General features: G+C 40.0%; 1 protein-coding gene across 1 annotated transcript; it reads right to left on the bottom strand.

The window, feature by feature from the left end:
• Window positions 1-6816: 6816 nt before the first annotated feature.
• On the bottom strand, window positions 6817-8690 carry neurod6a (neuronal differentiation 6a). Its single transcript, XM_026363706.1, has 2 exons — window positions 8496-8690; window positions 6817-8147 (listed from the first exon to the last, which is right to left on the bottom strand). Exon 2 carries the CDS (start codon window positions 8144-8146, stop codon window positions 7238-7240), a length of 909 nt encoding a protein of 302 aa, XP_026219491.1. The 5' UTR covers window position 8147; window positions 8496-8690; the 3' UTR covers window positions 6817-7237.
• Between the last annotated feature and the right edge of the window lie 4190 nt (window positions 8691-12880).

Genomic DNA, 12880 nt, shown 5'->3' with positions numbered 1-12880 from the left:
AGGAAACCCTGTTTGCCTTGATGTTTATCAAGTTGATCATATATTAGAAATGCTATTGTGGTCTGTGTTCTGCAGAGAAAAGACAATTTATCTCAGTCAATGGTAAATACATCAGTGAATAATTCAATTACTACTTTAAGAAGCATTTGAGAACTGTTCTCAGTAGTTAAAGAAGCAAATAAGGTGATGATTACTGTTCAACTAGCACATTCTCTGCAAATGGCTTGACTTAACATTCACATAACATTTGGGCAGTGATAGACCACCAATCTGATTCCTTTATGGGGTATTGATGATCAAACCTTACTGGTTAGACCAATGCACGGCAGTGGCTGACTGTGGGGGCAGCTCTCCTACCTACTGGGAATTTCAGTATGTCCTGTCTTTTTGAACATTTCTAACAAAATGGCTCCATCTTCTGGGAGAATAATTTATAGCCTTCAGGTGACGAATCAGCGTTTCCAAGGGGTGTGTTGTTCAGAAGTTCCATGGATGGGTTGTTGAACAGGCACAGGCCTGGGGGCCTGGATCAGAGTCTCTGTATAATCTGATGGTAAATATTACACACACACACATATATATATATAATTATAATATGTACATATTCTGAAAATGTACGTACTTAACGAGTACATAATAAATACAATAACAGACACGACTACAAAGACATGCAAATTTGAACAGTACAAATGCATTCTCTGTCCACTGAACAAGTACAAATACACAACAATGGCCAAAGAAATACCAAACAGCTGCAATGACAGATAAAGATTCACATTCTCTTCCCTACAGACGCACGAGGAAACCAGTGGATTGTGTAAGATGCTGCTTTAACAAGACTGTTCCAGGAAGTTCTTCTTATTTGTAACCCTAAAGCTGTCATGGAGTGACATATTGACGTGTCAGTGTAGCTGTTTTACCTATTTACACTTTAATTGCAGAAGAAAAAGCATCGTATTGTTAATACAATTTTCCCCAAACATCAGTACTACCATGTGTACAGTATGTACCAGTATGTGTGAAAATACTATTCAATTCTCTTTTCCACTTGCTTTTCAAATATTCCAAATTTTTGTCGTTGTAACATGAGGGACTGGTAAGTATCTCATTCCTAATCACTTCACTGGTTTTTACATTTAAATAATATCAGTCTGTACTTAGTATCCATGATTGTCCTGAACATGTCTTGACCCGAGCACCTCTCCACCACCCTCTCTCCACCCCTGTCCCGGTCAGACTTCCCTCTTTCTTTTCCCCTTAAAAATTGGAATGAACAAAAGTGCTTTTTAAATAGCAGTTCAAGTGACTAATGGCTGGAACGTGCTGAAAGCCATTGCAGGAGAGATTTTCTCGGCAAGACAAATGAATTTTCAGCGGAATAATTAACTTAATTAACAAATTTGCATGCATATTCATCAAGTCCTTGAAGTCCCTCCAGCAGCAGCTTGATGAACGTTGCTCTAATAAGGATCTCATTTACATTTCGCCATCCACTGCCATTTGTCAATGAAGATGGGTTAGAAATGAAAAAAGAGAGAAAGAGAAATGAAAGAAAGAAACTGGTTAGACAGCGACTAAGTCGACAGGCTACCTTGAAAAAACAGGGAGGTACATGTGGGTGGTAGTGGCTGCCCAGCCTCCTATGCCTAAATAAATGTCAGTCTAATAGAAACATTTGGGGATAAGGCAGGAGTTCACCAAATTTAGAAGCGTTTAATGACCAGCAACCAGGTTTTTTCCATGTGCCACAAGCAAAGCTATTATCATGTAAGTGAAAATATACCTGTCAACATTTAGTGGACATTTATTGAATACTTTTCAACATAATTCACAAGCGTCAGAAGGACAGGCAGACTAATGGAAAAGAAGGACACCGACATCATTGGAGCTTTGACTCTCATGAGTGAGTGTGAGCAGCATGCCAGTTCATTTCAGTCTTTTGACCTACAAGCCAAGCTTACCTTCACAGCAGGGAAGTTTATCTTAGGATAAATCAGCCCAGGAGATAATGTGTCCTTTGGTAACAACATGATAGGAACAAACAACTAACTGATAAGATATATCACACCTTTGTTTCCATGCTCACCTGCGACACAAAGCATAAACTCATATTCATGAAATATATGTTTTATCCACGTTCTGTGCAGCTTAGCTAATGAGTGCAAGTACAGGTTTGCAGTACTTTTTTATTTCTGACTTTTGGATCAAGTACTGTAGGTGTGATCACTGTTGGCACTCTCTGCAGGGCTGCAGCGCACAAAGGAATTCTGTTGCCTCTGTGTGTTATCCAGACACCGAGCGATGGAGCCCAGCACCATTTGAGCAGCCTTTCATTTGCATCCCCAGCACCTGTCTGCCTGTTTACACCCTCAATACTTTTTCCATCATCTTCTTCCAAGTGGTTTTAGCTGAATTTAGCTGATGTTTGGATCAAGTAGAAATAATTGGAAACAAAAACATAAGGCTCCGTTCTGCATGAGCGCAGTTCTGCATCAGTTATTTCAAACCAAACCTAGTTGAGTGTCAATGTATCAATCATTTCTTTATTTGTTGCAGAACATCCTGTAGTGTTTTTTTTATACAGGCTTGTTTCTTGCAGGCGGCTCCTCCACATGGCCTCCTGTCTTACAGTAAACTCCAGATCATCAGTGTGGGTTGACTGCCAACAAACCATTTGGTCTTTGTCTCTTGGTACCACACATTTCCAAATGGGCACACTCACTAACTCTGCAGCCCACACACAAACACACACACACACACATGCATCCCCCCTTCAAAGATGTGTAAATGTGTGCATATTTACAACTGCAAATATACTCTCGCATAGTTGTCACCTCCATCCCACTGAAACTGTCATATACATCCAGATTCTGTGTCAGTGTTGCATTAAAGGACAAGACCAGTGGTTTTCTAGATTTTTGTTAATCCTAACAAAACCCATTAAGTGAGGACTGAAAAAGCTACTTAAACGTTTTGCCATGACTAAACTTCCAGAAAACCAATAAAGACACTAAACGAGGAAGGAATGAGGTTGTGGGACAGCTTATAGATAAACTATGGTGCTCGTGTTGAAGAAACATGTTACCAAGTGTAATGGTTTATCTTAGTGATTTGTTTTCAGACTGACACAAATTAATGAGAAAAATCAGGTTGTGGGGCATCACCACAGAAAGCATTATTAAGCCTGTAAACACACTTTTGAATTGGCATCTGACTTACTGGATATTGAAGGTTGAACATAAAATTGTCCACCAAATTAAATGCCAGTTCTCTGGTCACTGGCAGGAGGCAGTCAATTTAAATTCAAATGCAAAAATGTAAAGATTGTCGTTGTATGTGACCTTCAAGCCTTCGGGTGGAGAAACTGTAATGAACATCGCCACATGGGCTCAAGAGCACTTTGGAAGAACGCTGTCACTTAACACAGTTCAGCTCTGCATCCAGAAATGTAACCTGAAACCAAACATCAAAGAGGAAGCCAAACATCTATTCTGTGCAGAAACACCAATGAGCTCTCAGGGCCTCAGAGCTTGACTGAAAGATGGTGGTGGAAACATGTTCTGTGGTCCAGCTTGGAAAAACAAAGATGAAAGACATCATCCAAAGGAACAGCAGTATCTGTGCCCACAGCCTGGCTGAGCTGCATGTTTGTTGGAAGCAGAGGCATTGTAGAGAAAGATGCTGCCTTCAAGGTAACATCTTTTCACAGTAGATATTTAGGAGAGGCAATGCCAGACTTCATTCTACTTCTATTCTGCTACAACAGCGTTACTTAGTAGACAGAGCATCTGTGTCTCTGATCTGTCTCCTATAGAAAATGCATGGTTCATCATGAGGAGAAGAATCAGACAATGGCGACCACAGACTGTTGAGCAGCTGAAGTCTTGTATCCAACAGGTAGTATCGTCAGTGCCCAAAGGATGATAAAGGGTAATTAAAAGGAGAGGTAAAATGTAACCAAGTGGTTAAACATGCCTCTGTCCCACCTTTTCTTAGTATGTTGCAGTCATTAAACTTTTACTTTTTTTAATTTTTTTATTTTTTATTTTATTTACTTTTTTATTTTACAAAATACTATTAAATGGGTCATGAAAAGATGACATTGTATTTTGTACGTCTGTCAGATAAATGAGCACACACACTGACAAATCACATTTTCTAAAAGAAGAATTCTTTGACTTTAAACTCAAATACTTCTTAATGTAATAATGGTATTTTTAGGGACGTTGATGGGGTCATTAGCAGTTAGTGAATATAAGTATTAGCTCATAATATAAATGGCCTCATTGTGTGACATGCCAAATAGCTCTTAATGTGGCCCTGATTAGCCTGAATCAAGAACAGACAAACTTCATGTGATCTGTCCAGAAAGGATCAGTTCATACATATTTAAAACCCAGTTCTTTCTTCATAGCTAATAGGTTTCTGGATAGATGAGCTCAATAGTTCACTTTCATGAGGCCTAAGTGCACTTGTTGGACTACAGGCCTTTAGATGTGCTGAAGTTTCTCAGTCTAAAAATTATTTTCCATAATATTAACAATTGTTTTACATCACTAATATGTAGGAGAATATTATACATAAATATATGGGGGACTGAGAATGAGAAAATCTGAATCCACTACATGTTTTTGTATTTCACTTGAAACAGGAAATATTCAGTTTAGATTTTTTTTCTAGACAAATAACATTGTCTCACCCACACCCTCGTCATTTCCCAGTGTTTTTGCTCAACCTTAACAAGACAGTTAACACCCTTGCTAAAACAAAATGTGAGATGGTGCCAAACACACCACACACACATACACACACACACACACACACACACACACACACACACACACACACACACACACACACACACACACATAAAGAACAGCATCCATCAGGGGTATGGGGAGAGCAGGATGCATGCCAAAATGACTCCAGTCTAAAATGCAAATGACTTGTTGGCTGTCACCAACACCCAACTTCAGATCTGGAACATCACCTGCAGCCACCTCTCTTGAGGGCTACTGTTCTGGGGGGCTTTAGCATCTTAAAGCCTTTAATTAAAACCAGAATCCCTCCACCAGGCTCCGCAGCATCAAAATCACCCAAGAGCAGATTATTAGAAATTTAATGGAGGAAACTCTGTGTCCCACACCATCTGTGACCCGGGACTTGTGACAGGAGTTTGAAAATGGTGACAGAAGGCGAAATCACGATGTGGATTTTGATATACATGCATGTGTCTGTCTACAGTATATAGTGTCTTTGTGGATGTGTCTTCTTACACTCTTCTTCTACAGTCTGAGCATTAAAAGCATTCAAAGATGCATTTTTCATTTTGGGTTTGGGATGGAATGTAATTCTTCCTGTACCACTGTCCTACTGAAGGTAATTCACACTGTTGACCTGAAGAAGTTCTGTTTAAATGCTTCTTCATATACTGTACATTTGGGGTCAGACACCCGCTGTAGAGCATCCACAGAAATATGGAAGATTGTAAATGCCTAAATGAAAACAAAGCATGCAAACACACAAACTAAAATAAAATGTAGTACATATATTCATATACGTATCTACTGTTAAAAATATCATTTTACATATTCGCTCTTGATAGAGTTGATGTGGAGACGCTTCATGTACCTAATCATGTAATAGTTAAGATTTGCTACACAGATTGTTAACCTTGATCTTTATTCAGATTATCTGAACCAATTCTTTGTACTGATGTCACCGAGTATCTAGGTCTCATTTTTCAAAACATTGTGGCTGAGTGGCATACATGTACTTTTACATATGTATGTATGCTTTTTGGAATAACTAACCATAGCAATAATGCTGAGGTGAGTTCCCTTTGACCCGTCATCCCACCAATAAATAAATAAAAAGACTGCAGAGCACAAACGTCTCAGAGAAGCATTATTTCACAGAATGTGAAAACTTTAACACACTATGAAGATGCTGAGACCTTGGGGCTGATGATGGCATAAACTTGATATTATTAAAGACATAGTGTGTGAGTATAAACTATATATGCATATATCTGAAATGAAAAGCAAAAACACGCACAGCAGAAATGTTTTTAATATTATATATAGCCTCAGCAAAAACGTAGTTCATTAATGCCTCTAAATAGGCACAGAGAATACAGTTTAGTAACACAGACACTCGAATTATTTGTTTTAATGTATTTTATTAGTTGTATAAAACAAAGCTGTAAAGTTGAATGAAGCAAAAGTGCAGTGCACCATAACAAACCATCTTCAACAATCCACCTCATAACTGATAACAATTTACCAAGTAAACGCCACACTTACAAACACCATGCATTTTCATTGTATTTTCAAGTTGAGGCAAGACACCAGAGTAAAAAGAAACAGCAGCAGCACCTTACGCTGACTGAGGATGATATCAATACCACAAAACACGTCAACAGCAAATGCTTCTATGACTTAGCCCGACAAAACCCCTAAAATGTTTGTACATTTAATTTGGTTAGAGACTCAAAGTCACAAAATCCCCTTGTATTTTATTTTTAGCTGCAGTGGGAATTTCACTTTATTTAATCTCTCCAGCATTTCGAGGCCTGAGTCTAACAAACCTTAATAAAACTAGTGTCTAAGTCGATGTGGGTATGATGGCTGTACAATTTAATAAAACACCTACATATGGTTAGGAATAATTCCAGCTTATCCTTATACACAAACATACTTGATAATATGTAAAATTTTGTACAGATAAAACAAAAAAAATCATTGCACAAATGACATAATTAACTTAAATAAAACCAATAATAATAATAATAATAATAATAATAATAATAATAATAATAATAATAATAATAATAATAATAATAAATATTGAGGGATGCAGGTTTAACCATACTGTGTGTTTTAAGCCTCTTTTCTCTCAGGTGTGATTATGTCTGATCTGTATTGCATAGTTCCCATTGCCTTTTCTATTGTGCTGTGATCAGTTGTAGTGCAAGTACCAGGTTTAACTAAACCAACCCGCCAAATCAAAATCTACAATATTAAGTATAGCTGGTGCTGTCCTGTCTCTCTGTGTATGTGTGTAACACATTTTGTATTGTGCTGCAGATGGTCTTCAGGGAATTAACATTCATTTAAGATGGATTAATCATCATTGCTTGGGCTGCAACCAAGTGGCTGATGCAATTCTAAATAATATTTTTCATTATCTGAAGGATGGCTGGAGAATTTTTGTATCAACATCTCGCATATATGTTTTATTGATTATGGAAAGGTTTGTTTAATTCCTCCTGTACCTGATAAAACTGACCTCGGAGGTGGATGTCATAGGGGTCGAGGTCTACGGGAGACCCCTGGTTGACAGAGCAGTAGCGGAGGCTGTAGTGACAGCTCCGGTAATCCACTGGTTCCTCATTTTTCAGTGCAAAAATCCCATTGAAGCTCATTGGTGGGCTGATTGTCCCTGCATCCAGAGGACTTGGGCAGTCTGGAGAGGGAGTGTCATACAGAGGCCCGTAGGGGCCACAGAGGGAGCCAAACGGCCGCAGCGGCCTGGTACTGTCCACCGAGCCGGACCCCACTACCTCGGGTCCACGGTGGTGGTGATAGGTTGGGTAGAGAGAAAACGACTCCCCGCCAGAGTCAGAGACAAAGCTGCGGGTGTTGAGCTGCAGACAGCCAGCCACCAGGTTAGTGGTGGGCTGAGACAGACCCTTGCACAGTGTCTGCACGAACGTGAGCAGGTCTGGCCTTTTTCCGGAGCTTAGGATCTCACTGAGGACACAGATGTAGTTCTTGGCCAAGCGGAGTGTCTCTATTTTAGACAGTTTCTGTGTCTTGGAGTAACAGGGAACCACTTTCCGTAGGCTGTCAAGAGCGTTGTTCAAACCGTGCATGCGGTTCCTTTCACGTGCATTGGCCTCAATACGCCGCAGTCGGACCCGGTCCAGCCGGCCCTGATTAGCATTCTTCCTATGAGTACCCCTTCTCAGATTGCTTGCTTCTCCCTCTTCCTCCACCTCCTCTGCGGCACCCCTATTTTCATCTGTTGTCCCATACTTAGGTGTGTCCTCCGGGGCTCTGCCACCTTCAATTTTAAGTGACTTGCCCAACTGGTTGTTGGTCCAGATGGTCCTAAAGGGACTGCTGGTCTGGATTGAGTTCATCCTACAGCATCATTGGGGATAGGTGAAAAAAAATATTAGATAAGTTACCTGTACCTGTAAGCTGTACAGTAGGTCTAAGAGAGATCAGGTGTTAAATCAAACTTTCACTACACTTATAAAAAACACTATTCTTGAACTAAATAAACAGAAATCACTATAATATCTAATTCTAACTAGTTAGTTCTATCAGTAGTAGAATAATAGTTACTTCTCAATCAATACAATATCTAGTCATGTGCACATAACACTACATAGCATTAGATGAGCATTACAGTGGGACATGCAGTAGTGTAACTACATATAAAGAGGAAGCACTGGATAAAAAATATCCATAAAATAACCATCCCACCTTTTTTATTAGCAGCTTATAAAAAATCTTCAATTAGATGTGATGTGATGTTATGGTCCATTTCAGGGTAAATGTCCCACTGTCAGTGGGTTGATCACCTTCACACTCAGCACAGCTTTGGTGTTAAATTCCAGAGATCATCTTCCTGAAGCTTCGAGACCCCCAGACTGGCGTTCACCAGCAGATATCAGTCCTTCTCCATCCTTCTCTTCTTCTGCTCTGCCTCTCTTCCTCTTCACTAAAGACATTGATGCCATCTGCTGATGACGTCGCTGGGCAGGTTAGCTCTCCAGAGATGCTCTCTCACTCTCTCTCGCTCTCTCCATGTGGCTCTAAATCTCTCACCCTTTCTCGTTCTCTCCTTCTCTTTCTCTCAGTCCCCCCACCCTCCAATGCCTCTTTGTCAGTGCTCCCACTCTGGCCGCTGCGCTGGGATTCGGTGCCAGTTTCTTCCCTGGAGATTTATTTCAGATTACAGATAAAAGTCTCAAATGAGTGCAGCTCATACAACACACGATCTTGTGAAGTTACTAAATACCAGTGGATTTGTTCACACCAGTTAATGCATGACATAACATAAATGAAAAAACCCAAATAACCAAATGTATATTCAATCTTCTCAGTAAATGGACACATGTACATTCATGTTTATTTCACTGACAATGACTGCGTCTATGGAGCTCAGTGGTAGTTTGTTGTGTCAGCTTCCATAAAAATGTATGATTATTATTAATTTTATTATTTTTACTATGGGTATTATTTAGTTATGGGTTAAAGTGTATTAAAATTAATTTGGAATTAGTAATGCTGCTTAACAAGTTTTGCTTAAGCAGGAAACCTTTGGCCCTGTTGCGACAGAGATGGTACAGTAATCTAATGTTTACATTATATACATGTAGCTTGAAGTGAGTTCTCCCTGGTTCTTAGCCAACAGCATAGTTTCAAACTCTCCTGGATCTCTAGGGACAAAATAACATGGAGGACAAACTTTTAACACATATGGCATCTAAGCATCACCACCCACGTCTGTGAATGAATTTGTTATCCTGATAAACTATAAATATTCATGACAAAATGGTATTTTTAAATGAGAGTAAGGCATTTTGAGACATTTTCACACTAACATACAATTAACATTATGATCGATAAAGTGCTTTTCGACCTGCTGTTTTAGTGTTTAGCAGCTCTATAATAGCCTGGGTGTGAATAGATAATGTTGTGAGAAATCTGGCCAAACAGCTGCCAAGACTAACAGTTTCACTTTTACCCCGCACCCTTCAAAATGCAAATATTTAAATCATGTAGCGTAACACAACCAAAAATGCTTTTCACCAACTGAAGGATTAACTGAAGAAAGAAGTTCTTTAAAACAAACAACGACTGAAGGAGGAGACTGCATTAAATGCCTGGAATAGCAGATCAGAAGAAGAAATTTGAGGATGTCAGTGAGTCACAGGCTGGAGGCAATGGATCTGAATATAATGTATAACATGAAGTTTTATTTAGTTTACTTTAAAACTGTTGCTGGCTTTGGTTAAACTGGTTAAAAAAGAGTTGCATTGCTTGGTTAAGATGAAATATCTGAGGGTGACTGCTTGGCTTGGTGTCATACGGTCTAGCCTTGGTAAGACAGGTCAAGGACAAAGTCGCGGCTAAGTAGTGGATACTGACAACGTTAGTGGCAGTGAAACTGCTAGTGTCTGACTCTCAGGTGATGCTGTCTAACAAGTCAGTTATCTCCAGCACTGTAATATACCCTAAAAAAACAGATATGATGTTGTAGTCTGTGTTTAGATGGGATTTTTCCACCTGTTCTCAAGAGCTTATTGTTATACACCAGTACAAACATATATAACTGTCAGTAATTTAGTTTGAAGATTCGTCCTTTCTGATGTGTAGGAGAGAAAGAAAGCTGTCAACAACATCTCACACTGAGGTGCTGGAAAGCAAGTGGTCAAAATACGACTGACAACCCCTGATAAGTCCTTTACCTGAGTGTTTTCCACAGTACAGCAGACAAATACCTGTCCAGTATGTCTGATCAAATAAAGCATATTAGCAAAAGCTTTTGCAAACAAGTTTGAATATGTGAGAACATTTTAATCTCTCAGGCTGAGCTTTATGTTTGCTTCATATTGTTCCGAGACTGAGGCCAAAGGCTTTGGAGGAGGCTGCCATGTGTGCAGCTTGAATGTGGGTGGCATGTACAGACACCCAATGGAGTCAGTAGGGGAGTGGGCAGGGGGCTGTGCCCATGACTAATCAGCACTGCGAGCAGGCTACCAGATGGGACATTTGGATCATCTGTGGCTCAGGAAGACCAATCAGAGCAAAGGACAACAGCATGTTGATTTTACATAAATGTTTGGTTGTTTGACTGGAAAAGATTACGTTATTTGATTTACCAAGTGAGTCGATCACCTTAAGCTTGTGTGTGAGGCAGACAACCGAAAAACACGACTGGAACCTTTCCTGGGTAGACGTGCCATTACATGAAGGACACAAGGTGAGGTGTAGCTTGAGCAGCACATTAGCAGAGCAACAGCAGCGTCTTCAGTCCTCCGTCTGTGTCTACACAGAGAGCATTTAGGCACAGTACTGAGTTAGGTAGGTTACCTGCGTTTCACAACCCAACACAAAATGTGACCAAAACTGTTTAACTGGCCTACGTTTCTAAACTGCAGTGGCAGGTGAAGGTTTCTTTCCAGTGTCACTAGTCCTCTGCAGTCTCTGCTGCTTTTACAGATCTCTGCTTTCACACTGAGATCTGCCCTATGCACAATCTCCTCAGTGTGATGTGGCTCATTAAGCAGCTTTATTAGAAAGCCAGACTTATAATAGGACCAAAGAATCATCATTCCACTGGGATGCCAATATAAAATATGTTTTAATAATGCTCATAAGTAATTTGGCCCACTTTTACAGGTTGCACAGTGCAATGCAACGCTCTTCTTCTAAAGGTTTGCAACTTAAAAAAACAGGAACTTGTCTTTTTGTTGTTATTACTCAACCACCTAATCAACGTGTTGGCCTAACCTAACTGCTATTTAAACATCTGTGTAAACATTTATCATTTATCTGAACATCTGGAACAACTTGGAGACCTAAGGGCACCTTGCTTTGGCTTGAATTGCAGGAGAGAGCCTAAACTCAAATATTGTATATGTAAAGGGAACTTTGACAATCTGCTTTCAACCACTGGGCCTTACAGCACAGAAATAACCATCAGCTACAGGTAAAAGCTATATTTTGTTTTTTGTTATATTCTCCGCCAACTCTTTTATTAATCTGGTTGCAAAATAGAATTAACACGCAAAGGACGCTGAGCACAACTGAAAAAAAACTCTTTATACTCTCTAACGCAGCCAAAACATCACGCTCCCAGTAGGCCTCGTGTTTGTATGGTGCCTAGGAGGGAGGGGGTTTTCTAATTTAGACAATAAGATTGGTTGATGGTACGTGACTGAATGGGTTCTTTAGGCAGCAGCTGGGGTCCACGTCAGCTATAACATGACTTGACTCCACTACATGTTCATGTCTTCACACAGCCAACCAATGCTGCTAATGCCAAGTGCTGATCCTGTCCCACATCTCATGCAGTATGTGGATTTGTATGGCACTAACACATGCACTCTCCCAGATCCACCAATATACTTAGAGCTCTTAGAAGCTCTGGTGCTACAAAGAGGCCCAGATTCGTCTAATTACCACCGTCTTATGGTACACTGAAACACCTCTGCTGCCACTAATAGCAGCGACATGGCGCGAACACCACCAGCTTCATTTACAGGATAGCCCCCTATCGCTTTGTCTTTAAAAGCAGGGGATGTGATAATGAAGGACTGAGCTGACTGAGAGCTGCTCTCTCTCCTGCTACAGCTTTCCATTACACTGCCTTTTCCTGTCTCAGCAGGTCACGGGCCTTTTTTACACCTAGAATGTGAGCGTGAGGGCTATTTTAAAGTATGCATGCTAAATTTTTTATCTCAGAATTTGATTGTGCCTTTTCTTTGTCTTCTGTCTGCTGCACAATGATTTATTGCCCCCCAAAAGCCGAACTAATTAACAGAGTAATTAATTAATATGGATATTTGCATATTTGCATTAGCAACTAGCATAGTGAAGTGATTAGTTGGAGATGGGGATTTTTTTTTTTTTGACTCATCACATGTTGGTGTGTACTGGACCAGAAAGACTCATGCCAGGGAGGCAGGGCGTGCTGCAGCAGCTCTTTTTGTATAGAGTAGAATGATAAGTATATTACTAACACTAATGCAAAAGCTAGATAGTGAGGATGGCAGCAAGACATGTCAATGCAAAGATATGTGAAAACAAGCTCTCAGTGGAGATTTTACAGCTTTCACCAAACTATTCCAGTCCAGAGG

This window comes from Anabas testudineus, chromosome 2, assembly GCF_900324465.2.
Source record: "Anabas testudineus chromosome 2, fAnaTes1.2, whole genome shotgun sequence".
NCBI lineage: Eukaryota > Metazoa > Chordata > Actinopteri > Anabantiformes > Anabantidae > Anabas > Anabas testudineus.
The sequence above is the reverse complement of the archived record's forward strand: the minus strand, read 5'-3'. Positions and strand labels throughout refer to the sequence as shown.